Source organism: Aspergillus nidulans, chromosome II (assembly GCF_000011425.1).
Source record: "Aspergillus nidulans FGSC A4 chromosome II".
NCBI lineage: Eukaryota > Fungi > Ascomycota > Eurotiomycetes > Eurotiales > Aspergillaceae > Aspergillus > Aspergillus nidulans.
The window spans coordinates 1,662,134-1,678,592 of NC_066258.1; the positions used below are offsets into that span (position 1 = coordinate 1,662,134).

General features: G+C 50.7%; 6 protein-coding genes across 6 annotated transcripts, besides 1 other annotated feature; 2 read left to right on the forward strand and 4 right to left on the reverse strand.

The window, feature by feature from the left end:
* Positions 1–16,459: part of a sequence feature (contig 1.68 76..250663(-1)) that runs on past both edges of the window.
* On the forward strand, positions 178–1,545 carry ANIA_04216 (chalcone isomerase domain-containing protein). The gene has a single exon (XM_656728.2). It carries the CDS (start codon positions 196–198, stop codon positions 1,507–1,509), a length of 1,314 nt encoding a protein of 437 aa, XP_661820.1. The 5' UTR covers positions 178–195; the 3' UTR covers positions 1,510–1,545.
* Positions 1,644–2,359, reverse strand: ANIA_04215 (glutaredoxin). The gene is made up of 3 exons (XM_656727.2): positions 2,129–2,359; positions 1,966–2,064; positions 1,644–1,883 (listed from the first exon to the last, which is right to left on the reverse strand). Exons 1-3 carry the CDS (start codon positions 2,178–2,180, stop codon positions 1,726–1,728), a joined length of 309 nt encoding a protein of 102 aa, XP_661819.1. The 5' UTR covers positions 2,181–2,359; the 3' UTR covers positions 1,644–1,725.
* Positions 2,877–4,556, reverse strand: teaR (the record flags this gene model as incomplete). The annotated part of the gene is made up of 2 exons (XM_050611287.1): positions 2,877–4,343; positions 4,449–4,556. The coding sequence occupies 2 exons, from the start codon at positions 4,554–4,556 to the stop codon at positions 2,877–2,879; spliced, it is 1,575 nt and encodes a 524-aa protein (XP_050467330.1).
* ANIA_04213 (uncharacterized protein) lies at positions 6,382–7,666 on the reverse strand (the record flags this gene model as incomplete). The annotated part of the gene is made up of 4 exons (XM_656725.1): positions 6,382–6,647; positions 6,704–6,771; positions 6,825–7,235; positions 7,431–7,666. The coding sequence occupies 4 exons, from the start codon at positions 7,664–7,666 to the stop codon at positions 6,382–6,384; spliced, it is 981 nt and encodes a 326-aa protein (XP_661817.1).
* ANIA_04212 (GMC family oxidoreductase) lies at positions 9,148–11,094 on the forward strand (the record flags this gene model as incomplete). Its single annotated transcript, XM_656724.1, has 3 exons — positions 9,148–9,471; positions 9,536–9,618; positions 9,678–11,094. 3 exons carry the CDS (start codon positions 9,148–9,150, stop codon positions 11,092–11,094), a joined length of 1,824 nt encoding a protein of 607 aa, XP_661816.1.
* On the reverse strand, positions 11,395–15,707 carry ANIA_04211 (uncharacterized protein). Its single transcript, XM_656723.2, has 4 exons — positions 15,231–15,707; positions 13,443–15,171; positions 13,110–13,274; positions 11,395–12,749 (listed from the first exon to the last, which is right to left on the reverse strand). The coding sequence occupies exons 1-4, from the start codon at positions 15,533–15,535 to the stop codon at positions 11,574–11,576; spliced, it is 3,375 nt and encodes a 1,124-aa protein (XP_661815.1). The 5' UTR covers positions 15,536–15,707; the 3' UTR covers positions 11,395–11,573.

Below are 16,459 nucleotides of genomic sequence, written 5' to 3' on the forward strand. Positions count from 1 at the left end.
AGCCCCTCTGACCATGGCCATGGGTCTCTTTTAATGACTTTGGCAGATAACAGCCACAGCCCATTGGTAACAGAAAAGCAATGGTCTATGCTTTAAAAGTAGGAGTCACGTGAACTGTCAGATGTGCGTGCGTCATTTGGTCAAGCCATCCTCCATAACCCGAGTTCGAGCAGCAGAGTTACTCGTCCCAGCAAAATGGCTTTTAAACCTCCACTCTCGGTGTCGAAATCCATACTATTCCGCAATTGCGGCCAGTGCATCCGCAACCGCTATCTCCGGCCGACCGCAACGTCTCGATATCTTTCTACAAGCTCTCCGCTCCGCAATAACCCCCTCCGCGCACGCGCGAATGCAAACTCGCGTGAAGAGGATGTCGCTAAGTACCGCCGGTCGATGATTGTATCCGGCGCCGGGATATTGGCCTGTGGGATGGCAATGTACGGCGTGATCAAGCTCGACTTGTTCGGGCTAGAGCTGCAACAACAACAGAAGGCCCAGGAGGCGGCAGAGAAGAAAAAGAATAATGGGACGATGAGAATGGACGGTCCCGATGGGTTTACGAGTAGTCCTTCTGTTATCCGGATCCAGGGCCAGGATGGTGTAGAACAGGTCACGACTGGGACAAGCTCGGTGCCGTATTTCCCGTCTACTATTAGACTGCCCAAGTATGAAGGGGATGGAAGTTCGGCGGCATCCAAGCTCGCGCCTTGGGACGAACTTACTGGCAATGGGGAAGATGAAGAGGAATACCAGCTACTAGGGTTGGGTGTCCGCACCGTTTCGTTTTTGAAGATCCAGGTGTACGTTGTTGGACTGTACGTGGCTAAGTCGGACATTTCGGAACTACAGCAGCGCCTTGTCCATATGGCTGCTCACCCTCCGAGCGATCAGGAGGTTATCACAAATCAGGTAGGCGCCACTTCCGCTACATCATTAGTGTCTACCGAGCGCCAGCGGTTGAAGGATCTCTTGCTTGACGGCGAGAAAGGTGAAGATGCCTGGAACGCGATACTGAAGGAGGACGGTCTCCGGACGGCCATCCGGATTGTTCCTACACGGAACACAGACTTTGCGCATTTGCGCGACAGCTGGGTGCGCGGTATCACAACGCGCGCGCAAAAGGCCAATGCCAGGGCGAAAGCCGCTGCTACGGAAGCTGGTGCGGGCGCTGCAAATCCTGATGAATTCCAGGACGATGTCTTTGGCTCCGCGGTGAATGACTTCAAAACGCTGTTTGGTGGCGGTCAGCGCAAGCACGTACCTAAGGGCCAGACGCTACTACTGCTGCGCAACGCCCGCGGGGAGCTGGATGCGCTATTCCAGCCCGATGCGTCGAAGCCGTTTCGATTTATGGGCCGCGTCTCTGACGAGCGGATCAGTAGGTTGGTATGGTTGATATACCTCGGTGGAAAGAATGTGTCCAGTGAGGAGGCGCGACGGAATATTGTTGATGGCATTATGGGCATAGTTGAGCGGCCTATTGGAACTGTTGTTCAAAAGATCCTGTAATGGTTATCCTGTACTCTAGCAATCTCCATTCAGACAAATATATAAAGTGTGTTATACTTTTTACACGTATCACTGGATTCTAAACATGAAACAAGATATGACGAAAAGTCGTTCATGTGGATATTGTCCATTTATAGAAATGCATATATGTTATATTATCAGCGAGCTATTATCCCGCTCCAACGACACACATTCACTTATATAGCTAAAGCCAATTTACAGAGCTCCAGCATCCTTTAACAGCGCGGGCAGATCCTTCTTGATACCCTGGAGGTCCGAGTTTCCACCAATGTGCTTTTTGGCAATGTAGATGTTGGGAACGGTGCGCTGGCCGCTGATTTCCTCAAGGGCGTTCTGGAGGTCAGCTCCGTCATCTATGAAAAAAAGTCGTTAGCAGCGGTTCACAGTTACCCATCTAAGTTACAACAATAACGGAGCCAGGTAAACGCAACGTACCGATGGTATCCAGCTCAAGCGCGTAGTATTTGGCGCCCAGTTCGCTCAGGAGGCTCTTGCTGGCCTTGCAGTAGGGGCAGTAGGACTTGGAGAAGACGACTTTACCAAATCGACCCTGTTAGCCTCGCTCTAGTCTTATCGCGGGATCGGAGGAAAAACATACCAACGCCGTTCTCATCAATGATTTGCTGGGCCTTGACCTTTGCGGAAGACATTGTAGCTGGAGAGGCGGGGGCAAAAGACCCGAAAAGTCGACGGAAGATGAAAGAAATGGTGGGCAACTAGCTGGGATATCCCAGGAAAATATGAAAACAAGAAAGATGGAAGAGGGGAAAGAGGAATTTGTTTAGTTGGAGGAATCAGGAATGACGAAAGAGGGGTTTGGTCATCATAGATGGGGGAGCACGCAATGGATTATTCCAGAGCGACGGAAGACCTCGGCGGAGGCGGCGGTAATTACAAAGGTCACATGATTGCCCTACTACTTTCAGGGACTACGATACTGAAGTGGAATGCAAGCCATAGCCTATATGTTCATTGACTAGAAAATTGAGTTAGAAGAAGTAGTTAGATGCACGGGTGAAGTCATAAGAGACCCACGAATTGCGACATTTCGAATCTTTTCCGCGGAATGCCGCACAAACATTTGGCGATAGAGCAGTGACAAGGTATCAAGCGCAGGAACAAGATATGATATGGCTGCAGCGCCATGATAGACCAAATAGGAGATATGAAGTAAAAGAGGGTAAGGTATGGCAAGAAAGGAAATGATCTAGGATGCAGAAAATGGCTGTCGAACAGAAAAAAACACCGTCCCTTAACGCTGAACGAACACGTGATAAATCCAGAAAGAAGACAGAAAAATACTTGCAATAGCAGAGGTATAAATGCTTTTATAGAGATCTGGGAGATCACATCACGATGCAGCATCCACATCCCTTCTCGGCCTTCTCGTCTTCTGGAGGCGGCCCTTGAGCTGTCACCACGGTTTGGCTGTTGAACCTCGGCGTCAACCCGGTTGGAGGTGTCTCCTGCACTTTCGGCATCGGACTGTACCCTGTGCTTGTACCAGGCCGACTCGGCTCGGGGCTTTTTGGGGGCGGTTGCAGACCCAAACCCTCCGGTTTCAAATGTTCTTGTTGCTGACTTTCCTTCTCTGCCTCTTTCTCCGTCTTGACTTCCGGTTGAGGCTGATCAGGTGCAATTGCAAGCGGTGCGAATTCTCGGTCATACATTGTAGGTGTCTTGCCTTCCTTCTCCCATTGTTCTTGTTGCATCTTCCGTGCATGGGTAGGCAATATTTGCTGATCTGGGGGGAGTCGCGGGTCTGGCTTATACATCGTTGCCAGCCATGGCGGATCTCCTTCCGGGCGATTGATGGACATAGGTGGACGTGCTTCGCCTGACCTGGTCGTGGGGCGCTGGTTGGCATTACTCGACGTTGCGCGACTTCGGGGCGATGGCTTCTTGGGGTTCGGAGCAGATGTCTTTCTGTTTGTAGTGGCTGGTTTCGCAGCGGTCTTCTTGGTGGTAGCATTCTGGGACGCTGGCCAGCCCCGACTCCCGGGGCGGCTCTCGCTAGTAGGGTCAGAGTTCGAGGCAGAATCTACTGTTAACGGTTCGCTAGCTCTACGTGGCCTTGCATTTGATGAGACCTCTTCGTTCTCACTTGTCGGAGCCCGCGAGCGAGATGTGAAATATTCGCGGTCGATAGTCGGTGGTGATAGAGGCACAGGACTTGAAGTCGGAATAGGGATACGAGAAGAACTCTTCCGCAGCCCAGGGTTGCGGTATATACTTGATGTACTAGAACCCCTTTCCGCCGCAATTTCCTCAGGCCGGCGAAGATCCCAATACTGGCGTTCATCTTCTGTAATATCATCGCCGCCCGCGAGAGCTGCAGAAGCGGTATTATTTTGTTGGTCTTCTTGAAGGTCTGGCCATGGTTCCAATGGTTCATGGTGTGTCGCTGAAATCACAGTGGTTCCGCTAACGCTACCGTGATGGTGGTCCCGGCTTCTCCCGCGCCCTCTCGTACTCCCAGTCCCAGGTCGACGCTGAAACAGGATAGCAGCTTGTTGTAGCTCTTCGCTTTCAATACGAGCTAGTTTATCGCGATGAATCCAGTTCTCATCGTTTTCTTCATCATCTTTTATGTCACTTTTCCTTGACCCGTTAATATGTGATGTTGCCGCGGTGTCCTGCACGCCCCCGCTGTCGAACTCTTTGCGGCTGAGGCTTGCATCTCTCCGACCTCGCGGCGCGAAATGGGATTGTTCGTGACCATAAATTTGTTTGGATAGCGATGAACTGCGGGAGCTTTTTGAGCCGCGGTCTCTAGACTTGCGGGACGTTCGGGACTTCGAGCGATGTCGGTTCTGGAAATGCTCAATCAGCTGCTGTCTGAATCGCTTCGTATCATTTTGCAGGACAAAAGCCAAAGCATCTTATTTTTCAGACAATCATATATCGTTTGTACCTACCTCCTGATTAACCGGAACAGCGAAGTCCCATGGTTGCGCGCTGGCATCTATTGTGCTAGCTGATGTCCAAACATCCGCAGAAAACGTCGCCGTAGCTGTACCCGCCATCCCAGCGTCCAACAGAAGAATGTATAATAAATGCAGGAGGCCAGACCAGCTGGGCCGGGGTCGAGAGTATAATTGCAAATGAGGTGTATGCAAATCGAGGAAGTGTTAAAGCGCGGCTGCCCCTGGGTCCCCTTCACGGTAATCAGGCCATCCTAGTAAACGAGCAATAGCGGTAAGGATCACAGCGGATGTTGCCAGCCAAGCTTCGTTGATATGGTAAATTGGGGCGATGTATCATGCGAGGGCGGGGCGAATAAAGGAGGCCGGGCAGCTCTCACCAGCGACACTGCGAGGTGAAAGGATCGATAAACAAGGTAGAAGGAAGACGACAACTGAAAACAGAGTCGCCAGGAACAGGAAATTGTAAATAGGAGGAATTGTGGAGACTTCCAATCTCCCTAGGACTGCTGGAAACGGCGTCTGGTTCGGTTCAGCTTGGAGGGACCGACGGGTCGTACCGTGGATATGGCTTGGTCGAAGCAATATTAGAGGCAGACGACGAGTACCCGTATGATGGTCGACAAGTAACAGATTAGGTTAAAGAGGACGAAGATCTAAATCGGAAGAAAGAGTATGGAGACGCTGGGAGGAGAGGAGAGACAGAGGAAGACGAGGGGGTGTGAAAAAGAAGACGCGGAAAAGGAGTGAGGAGGCGGGACCGGTCTGGCTAGCTGGTGTCGCTGGGAGGCCAGTTATGAATCGGGTGAAAGAGATACTATATTGAAAACGTGAAAGAGAGACTGAGAAAAAGGTCACTGAAAGTGGATCAGATTGAACCGACAGGAATTATGATGCGGTCCGGTGGTTGACCAGCGCATTTGAAAGGGAGAAGGACGCAAGCAGGAGAGAAAAGCTGGCGGGCGAGAGCACTGGGGAACATCATTTCACTTGGCCTTGGGGATGAACTATCACAAACTAATTCAGTGCCTTTACTGCGTTGAGCCTAGCGAGCAGCTAGTCCCAGCAGCCTTTCTGCCCGGCCGCGACAAGCCTAGAACTTCGAGGGCTCAAGGAGCCAATTATGCAGCTGGCAGTCACGGCAGATCGCGTTCCCATGATCTTGGGACAACTTCAACAGCCATCTGCGGCCAAATATTGGTCGACCTTTTGAGCGACACCTCACAAATCAGCTGCGCGCTGCATCAATTTCCACGAAACTGCCAGGGTTTCAGAAACTGGAACATGTGCGTGACGTATCCATACTGCAGCTGATGTCAGTTGGGTCAATGTATAAAAATGGACAGAGCGTGGGCTGGAAACTGACCAGGCCGTTATCAACGAATAATGATCTGCGGGCGCAATTAGAAGAATCCGCATCCTTATTTAATTTCAACCGCCCAGGGGCATAAACAGTCCACGATTCTGGATTCTGGGTTCTCGATCGCGCGGGAAGGAGAAGAATTCCAGTACTCGTTTATCACGTGTACTTGTACCATCTCAGATCTGCTGCTTTCTCACATGAGGAGATCGATCGAGCGGGGACAATTCCTGCTCCAGACCATATAGCCAAGCCATTCATTATTGGCCTCGTGCTCCTCTCTTGCGTCTAAGTATATGCGATCGAGTCGCTTCTACGTCTTTAAAGCTGACTTCTTACTCTTTTCAGGAGATGCCCGTAAGGGAGTTGGGACGGAAAAGCACTACGGCCGCTAACTCGACTCGCTATGTTGGAAGTCACCAGATGTCTGATAACTCAATGTCATGACCACTAGCTATACACTGACTATAAAAGGACATAGAAGACCAAGAGAGATCACGTCAGACTCGTGCACAATCATGGGCGGAAAATCCATTCCTCACTGTCCGTTGCGTGACGCGGTTCGCTTTATGGTCCATCGGCAGGCCTCTTAACGACCGATAGTTCCACTTCCTTCCTAACGTGAATCGAATGCAGGTCGTGGTATCCACCGCCGGGTCTATTGTTAGAGCTGACCTGTACGTGACTGTTCTTGCCTCGACCCGAGTTGTAAGTTGAGCTGGTCAAACCTGGGAAGATCTTGGACATCAGCGGCCTGACCCCTGGAAGACACCCGCAGACGACACCAAGATTGCACTCCACCGCTACAATAACAAAGATGATGGCTCCGTTGTCTAGACAGTTACATCAATAAGTGCACAAATGAGGCTCATTGCCGAAGAGAACTCACATGTTTGGTCCCACGAATTGGCGAACTTGACCTGCCAGGTAATGCGAACCACACCCGCAATACAAATCCTTGATTGGAATTAGCAGTATCAATGGATTGGGAAGAGTCGTCTCTTTCTTACAGGACGCCGACGCCGAAACAGATGATTAGACCTGCTCTCTTCGCCAAGCTAAGTTTTACTTTCCAGAGGTAGTGAATCGGCCAAAGGTAAACCATGAAATCGGTTATACTGTTGATGGCAGCAACAGCAATGTAAAATTTTTCTGATTCGATGCATTGTTTCTGCGACATCGGCTTGAAGACTGCCCAGAGATCGGACAACGGTCTGCTTGCGTCAGCGTACGGTGTCACGGCATGGCAAGCACTACCCACATGCATTGCAAAAGCATAGTTGCGGTCGTTGAAATTCCAAATCCCGCCAGAATGACCATCGAAATATAGTTGAACCATCTGTTTGTCTTTGACGGGAAAAGGCGAAGGTATGTCAAACATATCGATATCTTCGTTATTGCAGAACAAGGCGCAAACAGTGCTTGGATTGCGATTGTCAACTTCACAGTGGTTAATACCTGAATTGTTCACTCGGGCTCTAGAGCCTTTTTTTCCCCAGTGCAGGGTACCAATCATATCTCACGTCATACAAGTGGCGGCCAATACCATACCTGGGCTCGACTAGCTGACACGCCGACAGACCCATTGCCAGTATCTTTAGCAAGAGTTAGCTCACGATGTACGTCCAAAGCCAGCACTGGCACCAACATAGGCAACAAGCATCATCCAGTCATCTACTCCAAGCGCGTTGCGCACAAGGAATGTCCGCGATAGAAACCTGCCCGCAACGAATATGGTCATTAGAACCATCAGTGGGATGTTGACACCGTATATGACGGCATCCAGGGGCTCATGAGGATGGTCATAGTTTGGCGTCCAGCTCATGATAACATCGAGGCCGGGAGTCGCCATTGTAACGGCAGGTGTTCTTGTGGACAAACAACACAGATTAAAAGAGATGTTAAACAAGTGGGACTCCGCATCGTGAGAGTCCATATAGTGGGGATGTGATAGAATAAGTAAGGGCCGTCTGAGAAACGTCAATCCCTGGGATTGCGGGGAATGGGCAGCCTTCCTCGCCTCATACTCAGGGATGGATCATGCTCGATTGTCGATGTCAGGAACGCGTCGTCCGCGCAGCTACACCATGCTTCTGTCCGCCAATGCAAGCCTCGACTGCAAACTAGAAAATTTGAGGATTCGGGAATGTCTTACCGATACGCTATCGACACAAAAACTGCGTGGGAATGGCGGACACACTCCATCCTTTTGGTTAGGCTCTTACAGGGGAGGCAAATCCATGTTTAGCGTCGTGGCCATACATTACTGATCCTTGCAGCTTCTACAGAAATCACTCTCAATGTCACAGGGATACTGGCCATTGACGTGCAGAGGTGGTGGCGTCAAAGAGATGCCAGACTTATTTCGCTCAGAACTACTGCCAGAGAGCCGTTTCAGCATAGGACAATCCCTCATTCCCTCCAAAGTAATGCCGCATCCGGCAAATGAGACCAAGGCGAGTCGATAAATAGGCTGGGTTTGACCGCAGTAATGAGGTCGGACGCGATAAAAGGATATTGAATGATCTAGGTCCAATGTCTAGGGCTAACCCGACTTGGATGCGACTGAGTCAGGCTTCATGACCTCCCCAGTTGGGTTCAATCTATTCTTCACTACAACCCCAAGAGATCCCTGCTTCTCTCGGTCTTTGTATTGCCAGAGACCGGAAGGAATCATCTCGAGAGTCAGACAATTCGACACGCAGCCCTCGGAGGGGTATCTCCTCCGGAGCAGGTTATTTGCGCCACATATGTCTGCGCATCATGGCAAATAGCAGGCCAAGTCGGACCCAATACTCACTTCTCTATGAATGGCCTTAGCCTTCTGTGAAGGCGAATGAAAATTATGTGGGAACCGAATTGCACAGCCTTCTGAAGTCTACCCATTTAGATCCTGACGGTCCTAGCTCGGGAAACCCTGGATTTTTTACTTACAAAAAAAGCCCTTGCTGACTTGCCGGGGGCATCGACCAATCTTTTATCAGGCGTGGCCGGAGATGGCGCAGATGCTCGATCCTGCGGCACAGGGCGAAGAGAGCTAAGTCCTATCCTTCGGGTTGACTTGTCCAGAGACTCAGGTGGCCTAGTGATCGTTACGACGTATAACTATAAGGCCTGCCGCACATATGCCTTCTACTGTTTTCTCGAAACTTGGTGGTCTCCTGACTTCGACGCTCGTTTCTTCTTTTGGCGTATTCTATGTTCATTATTGACTTAATGCAAACGGCTTGAATAAGCCTGTCACTCTTTTGTTTTTATTCTTGTCACTCGTTCACGCAAGATTTTTTTTTATGATCTAATTTCTGAGGGTGTCTATTTGGACTGTCGACCATGATGATTGTCCTTAAAGGCACTCTTCTGTCTCTTGCTTATCTTGCTTCTCCGTCCTTATGTCTACTCAATCTAGGTGTTCCGGGGATCAGCTGGTCCTACGACTATGTAGTGGTGGGTGGTGGTACCTCAGGCTTAGCGATTGCAGCAAGGCTAGCTGAGGATCCTGGAGTGACGGTGGCTGTTGTTGAAGCAGGTGGACATTATGAAATCGAAGGTGGCATGGAGAGCATTATCCCGGGGTTTGCTGCGGCGTCGAATACTGGCACTGACCCCTCCGACGATTCTCTGCTGATTGACTGGAACTTCGATACTTTGCCCTTGACGGTATGTGGTCTGCATTGGATCCCCAGTATGGGTTCTGGTCGAGATTCATCTGACTTTGTTCCAGGCCGCAAATGACCGAGTCCTTCGTTATGCAAGAGGCAAATGTTTGGGTGGCACCTCTGCGCGTAACTTGATGGTCTATCACCGGTAAGTGCTCCGTAAGCGTTCTACATCAGTCTCATCATTCAATACTAACCACTTGATAGTGGAACCCAGAAAACCTATGATCAATGGGCAGACATCACAGGAGATTCCTCGTGGGCTTGGGAATCGGTGCTGCCCTACTTCAAGAAGAGCTGCACGCTGACGCCACCGGATATGACCAAGCGCAACAAGAATTCGAGCGTGACTTATAATGCAGATGCATTCGACAACGATTTGGATGGCCCTCTCCACGTCAGCTGGCCTAATTATGGCTCCCCATTCTCCACGTACGTGGAAGTTGGGCTAGAAAAAATCGGCATTCTCCCAGGGCAAGACACGAACAGCGGCTACCTCAATGGCTCTGCTTGGGCAGCCGCAACTATTGACCCCAGCGCCGAAACAAGAAGCTCTTCAAAGACAAGCTTTCTACCTCAATTTACGTTGAACTTCAACGTCTATGCGCACACCCTTGCAAAGAAGATCATCTTTAGCGGAACTAAAGCTCGAAGCGTCAAGGTTGAGACTCTCGGCATATCTTACACTCTCACAGCAAAGAAGGAAATAATCGTTTCTGCCGGAGCCTTCCAGTCTCCCCAAATCCTAATGGTTTCTGGAATTGGACCAAAGTCAACCCTGCAAGAGCTCGGTATAAAAGTCATAAAGGACCTCCCAGGCGTCGGTCAAAACCTCTGGGATCATGCACTCTTCGGAGTCGTCAATAGAGTCAATGTCGTTACTGCTAGCCGCCTTGTGAACGACGCCCTCGCCGCCGCAGAAGCTTTAGCCCAATACGCCTTCCAAAAGGGACCCCTCACTGCTCCCGGTTTCGGCGTCCTAGGCTGGGAAAAACTTCCTAACGATATCCGCAAGCATCTCACAAACAGCACTCGTGAAGCGCTCTCCGCCTTTCCCTCAGACTGGCCCGAAGTCGAGTACCTTAGCCTCGATGGCATTCTAGATGGTTGGCACAGCGCCGATGACCAGAACTTAGGAGACGGCTACGAATACGGCACCATTGCGGCCGCCCTTGTCGCCCCTCTCTCGCGGGGGTCTGTCTCTATAAACAGCACAGACACCGCCGAACCCCCCCTTATCGACCTTGGTTACCTCACTCACCCCGCAGACCGGGAAGTCGCCGTTGCAGCTCTCAAGCGCGCCCGACAGGCTTTCAACGCATCTGGTGTCACAATTCCCGGGGTTGACGAGCATCGCCCCGGCCCGGATATTCAGACCGACGAGGAGATCTTGGATTTTATCCGCTCGACTATCGTGCCCGTTTGGCATGCTGCAGGGACGTGTGCGATGGGTAACTCTAGCAACCCTGATGCTGTGGTTGACTCGAATGGCCGGGTTATTGGAGTACAGAACTTGCGCGTTGTTGATGCAAGTATCTTTCCAACTTTGCCGCCGGGACATCCGCAGAGTACGTGCTATATGGTTGCCGAGAAGATCGCGGACAATATCAGGAACGGGAATTAAGACCGGCTGTTTCGATCTGTGCCTTTATCGACGACTCTCCCCCTCGTGTTGTGGCAGAGTTCATAAGCAACATTGGCCCTGAAAACAATATATTGGGTTATGTAAAAATGGAAGAGGATTACAGTTGTCTTGAGTACCTTTTTTCCTCTTCTTGTCTATTACCAGTGTTTGAAATGCATTCAGCCAAGCTGCGTGATTACTGCGTAAGAGCTGTGAGTTGCATGTCAATTGTCTATATAACCCTAGTCCGGTATGAGCATCAATGGTCTAATATTGAGCAAGTCTATATATTCTCCTTAACCTTACCGATCCAATGTAAAAGAAATGCTTGACTACATGCGGGGTGTAGAACTTATCCCAATCACAAACAACAAAAAGGTAAGCCAGAAATATTTAAGAGACGTAGGTATAATGCAAGGAGTAGATCGAGAGAAGAATGGTAGAAGTCCGAAGATTAATTTTAACTGGTTTAAGGTAATTCAGGCCTTTGCCACCGCATCGACCTGATTAAGCGTAGACTGGGCCTCTTTAATCAGGGCCCTTCGCGCACTCCGAGTCTCGTCGTCCACAACTTCAATGGAGTCCGCCTTAATCATGACTTGTGCCAGAATGGTCTCGCCGAGCTTCTTGTGTTCAAAATCACGAGTTTTCTCATCCTGCGGCGGATCCGTGATGTACCGATTACAGAGCGGGACGATCTCTTTGCGGAAATATGCGGTCAGACCTTGTACCTGCCCAAGCGGAGTGGGGAAGGTGTTCAGGTTTGGTGCTGGCGGTGGTAAGGCGTAACGGCTGCCGCCGTCAGAAGATGAAGTAGGTTGTGGGCGCTGAGCGGGCGTTGATGACTCGTTATCGTCAGAGTCGGCTTTGGACTTCTTCTTCCCCTTGTTCTTCTTCTTGCGCTTGTTCTTCTTGCTTCCATCTGACCTGGGCGTGATCTCGCTGATGTTTAGTGATGACAATCGCGGAGTTTCTTCGCTCGTCCGCCCAATAGAGGATACATCGCTAGGAGTCCTAGTACCGGACTGTACTTCTGAAACAACACACAGAATCTCGGACTGTTGCTTGAGGCCCTCTGCACGACATGGCAGCGAGTCATCATCTAGGAGCTTGCCCTTGTAAAGCAGTTTGATGCGGTTAGGATCGGCGGTACGCGTGACCTCTGCCGCGGCCTGCCGCAGCTGGCCAATGCTCAGGGTGCCATCGTTGATAGAGTACGGCGGGAAATGCAGTTCGTAGGTTACCTTGCGGTGGTTCAGAATAAGCTTATCCGGTTCAGAGTCATCCTCCTCTTTATACAGACGAGAGGGCGGGTCGACAATGTCATCCGGCGTGAGGTAGGTATAGGGTCGCTCGCCGGTATTCGTCGACTGGTGAGGGGGTGCGGGACGACGCCAGAGGTTGCGCCAAGACATGACCACAAGGGCAATTGCGCAAGTGACAAGCGTAAGAGCGGCGGAAAGTTTGTTGTAGTCGGTGCTGTAATATGAAGCCCAGTCAGACGGTGAGGAGAGGGCGCGCAGCAGGGGCGTCGATGGGAGGGCGGGGCGTGAGATGAGGGGCAAGAGGAATTTATGGTGGAGAGAGTGTAACGAAGGGGGCAGGCTGGCGGTGATGTAATCCAGATAAAAAGCACACGTCTCGCCCAGAGAGGTCTGGGAAACGTGTGGGAGCAGATTGGTCATGGATTTATAATAGACCAGCCGGGAAAGATGGCCCTCTGGGAGCTGAGGTTATGGAAAAGGACACTCCTCTGGTCTGATATTTTTCTCCAAGGCAGAGACAGCCTCAGCCTTGAGGAAAATGGTGGCCTGGACTTGGGGAGAAACTGGCAAAACGCGAGTGACGGGTTTCTGCGGAGGCTCCAGGAAAATATCCGCAAAAGCCGCAGGCAGCTGTGGCACAGCATGTCTGTCAGCCACTGTCAAGCCACATTGTGGCTGTCGAGATAACACAGTATGTAATAGTAGTGGCTCAGTTTGAGCAAGCGATGAGCGACTAGAAGTTGCACTTACACAACAGAATCCCATCCATCTGAAAACTTGACATGTGCTGGCAATGGGGCTGTATTCCCAACGAATAGTGGAAGCACTCATACCACCATAAGCATCGTGACGGGATAGTTCCGATGGTGACTTCGGCCGAGAAGTATCGTGCTTGTTCTGCATATATTTGCTTTTCTGTACCTGAGACCAGGAAAGACTAGGGTTGCTTGATTGCCCATTCCATGTATCGTACCAAGATTATTATATATATTATTATGAATATCATACGACCGAACTTGAATCATGTCTAAGTAAACGCCACTGCAATGCACGTATAGAAAGCAGGCTCATCTAAATTCTCACGCCTCCATTGGCAGGGCGGCCGCCGAACCATCGGGCTAGACCATTGTTACCATCGTTGCCATCATTGCTCATCCATCGGGGCAATCGAAACGAATCGTTCTGGAGCCACTGCGGCCGGCCTGCGGTCTCAATCGTGTTTCTCACACGATGTGCGAAAGACTGAAAAAAATTCTCGTCCTCATCCTCTTCTTGCACGACTGAAGTGCTGGCAACGGCGCTCCGGATAGACCTAGATGGGCGCGACGCATCGGTCAAGGGCGTGCGCGAGGAAGAGTACGCTTGCGTATTCCCATCCGCATTGATTGGACGTCGGGGAGATCGCTCATTGCGTGCGGAAAGCCCGAGGGAGCCAAGACCACTGAGCTCCCGTTCAATCAGCTCGCGACCTTCTCGCCAGCCGCCTATCCCATAACCGCTGGGATTATTTTCCAGATCATCGTCATCCTCTTCAATGAGGCCAAAGCCACAGATGTTCCTAACGCGGCCGTAAAGGTTGAACATGGTAGCCCCAATGGGAATTAGGATAGCAACTGGGAAGAAGTAATCGAAGCCTTTTCCAAGTGGCGTTAAATCAATCCACTGGCCGAGAAAACGGTAGAATGTTGTGCTTTCTCGGACGTTCTTCGGTAAGAATGTCAAGAAGTTATATGCAATTGGCACAGTAAGCCGAGCAACTAAACTTGCATACCAACATGCACTTTCGCCGTACGTATTTCGACGCACCAATGCTCGGTTACCCCATACTTTCGCATCATTAACTCCAACCAATGCCGCAGAGCACATATACATTAGCCACATAGAGGCAATGACTTGTCGTCCAAATCCGACCGGCGCTGGTCTCTCATGATACGAGACAATGGACATGGTCACCACAGATAACCGGGGTGCTATCGACTTAATTAACTCGGACCATACGACGCACACCGAGGCTGCTGCAAAGAGCGCTCCAAAGGCTAGTCGTAAGTTTGGGTACACATTCGTATACAGTTGGTACCGCATATAGGGAGTGAGGAACTTGGATTGCGCAAGGCAGGCGGAGCGCTGAGATTGATGAGTGAACTCAAGCTTCTTCGATGCGGAGGAGTTAATGATCGCCTGCAGATCGGCAGCGGTGTAGATTAAACGATCCCATGCATCAACGAAGCGAGCTTTTTGATGCCTAGCGCGTTGAAGGCGTCTAGTCAAGTCCGCTAGATAGCGTTCCGTAATCACCGCTGGGACTGTGCTAGGACTGCTGGCGGGCTCCAGAAGTCCAGACCGAAGCTCCGGAGGAGTTGAGGTTTCGGCAAGCTCATCAATCCAATCCTGAAAGTCGCGGGCCGTCCCGGTCTTTCGAGACTGCAGTTGCGATACCTGGGCCTCGAGGGTCTCCAGATCATTAATGGCATCCATCAGGCGATCATGCATTAACGGTGCATGAGACTGGAGCCTCCGTAATCTGCCACTGGCACTTGCATTGCGAAAGAGTGTACGAGGTATAGAAACCAAACCATGTCCCATTAGGTAGATTGCAAGGACGAGACCCCACACATAAGCCAGGGCCATGGCGAGGGCTTTGATGGTAGAGAACTCAAACCCATTCTGAATGGAAATGTAGATAAGGCCCACAGTCGCACATCCTAGGACGATCATCTGATATCGTGCGTTGGAACGGACGGAATATTGAATACGGGCTTTGCCATCGCGGTGTCCGGAGTCGATATATTCACCTAGTAATGGAAGAATGGCCCTGGTAGTGCAACAGAGGTTAGATGAGAAACTATCGAGGTCATTTACGAGGCAACATACCAGGTGAGGACGAAGATCAACCAGTAGGCGATGCGCCAGGAGACCAAAAGAAGGCGTTCAGGAAGCCATATCGCGTTGGGACGGTCGCCCTTGTCACGGGAGCTCGAGGCCAGGTCAATGGGTACTAGAAGAACTACACTGGCGGGAAGAGCAAGCGCAAGAAAGACGGGGATGGATAAATATGCCGGCGTCGCTCGCAGAGTCAGGAACCGTCGGAGGAGTAGCAGCACAAGCACGGAGATTATAAGGAGGGCTAAAGTGAAGAAGATGCTGGAGCCCACTGATATACTGGCTATCGTGATCATGGTGCTCGAGACGATAAATGTAGGCGAGGCATGTATAGGCAGAAAAGGGAGGCCTGATTTGATCGATCAACAATAATTGACCATGTCGCGGTCAGATTCAACAGACTAACGGAGACTATTGATCAGGAACCTCTGAGTCAGACAGGAGACGTATAAGGACGGAAAGAGAGCGCGGGCCCAAGAGTAAGGGGAGAAAATAGAAGTCTAAGGTGATTCTGTCCCTTTTCAGAAAAGAGAAGAGATTCTGGACTCCCGCTCTTGTTTGAGGCTGACGACGATGGATGATGGAAGGGGACCGAAGTGCCAATCACAATATAACCGGCTGGCGGAACGACTCCAGCGGCCGCGGGAGTGACGACAGCAGCTGAGATGGGCAGCAAAGGGCACGTGACCAATGCCTGTTTCTGGAGGACCATTCGTCTCTGATTGGCCGCTTGTATCATACCACTTTTGACTGTTAAACTCATAAAAAGTTTGGGTTGGAAGATTCCAAGGTTGGAGGAGCTATAATCGAGTAACACGCTTTTTCTTCCTTTTTCTGATGGCTTCAGGTTCATTTGGTTGTGTTTAGGATAATAGCAGTCTTTTGATGCGGACCGAGTCCCGTTGCAGACTCGCCATATACTTGTACCACTCTCTTACACAGGAGGAGTTCCACCTGTACAGAGTACCCATGATGAATGGGCAGAGCAGAAGACATCCCTGCTGTTATAAACTATCTGCCATAATCCTCAGGACAAGAGGCACTGCCATTAGACCAAAATGCGGAAGAATCGAGTCCTCTGGACCCTGCTACCCTCTAAATTTCATGCATGTATCATACAATGAGGTAGACTGGCTATACAAGTACAGTACTTTGTATACAGCAGGTGAAGCTACACAAGGCTTGGCCGTCAGACCTTGCGTCCTTCGAGCCAGTCATTG

Excerpts from the sequence above, each read along its gene's own strand:
- ANIA_04216 (XM_656728.2), top strand. The coding sequence starts at position 196 with ATGGCTTTTAAACCTCCACTCTCGGTGTCGAAATCCATACTATTCCGC.
- ANIA_04215 (XM_656727.2), bottom strand. The coding sequence starts at position 2,180 with ATGTCTTCCGCAAAGGTCAAGGCCCAGCAAATCATTGATGAGAACGGC. Across the intron at positions 2,065-2,128 it reads CATTGATGAGAACGGCGTTG|TCGTCTTCTCCAAGTCCTAC; the intron begins GTATGTTTTTCC and ends GATTTGGTAAAG. Across the intron at positions 1,884-1,965 it reads GCTTGAGCTGGATACCATCG|ATGACGGAGCTGACCTCCAG; the intron begins GTACGTTGCGTT and ends TTTTTTTCATAG.
- ANIA_04211 (XM_656723.2), bottom strand. The coding sequence starts at position 15,535 with ATGATCACGATAGCCAGTATATCAGTGGGCTCCAGCATCTTCTTCACT. Across the intron at positions 13,275-13,442 it reads GCCGCCCTGCCAATGGAGGC|AAAAGCAAATATATGCAGAA; the intron begins GTGAGAATTTAG and ends TCTCAGGTACAG. Across the intron at positions 12,750-13,109 it reads GATGGATGGGATTCTGTTGT|ACCTCTCTGGGCGAGACGTG; the intron begins GTAAGTGCAACT and ends CACGTTTCCCAG.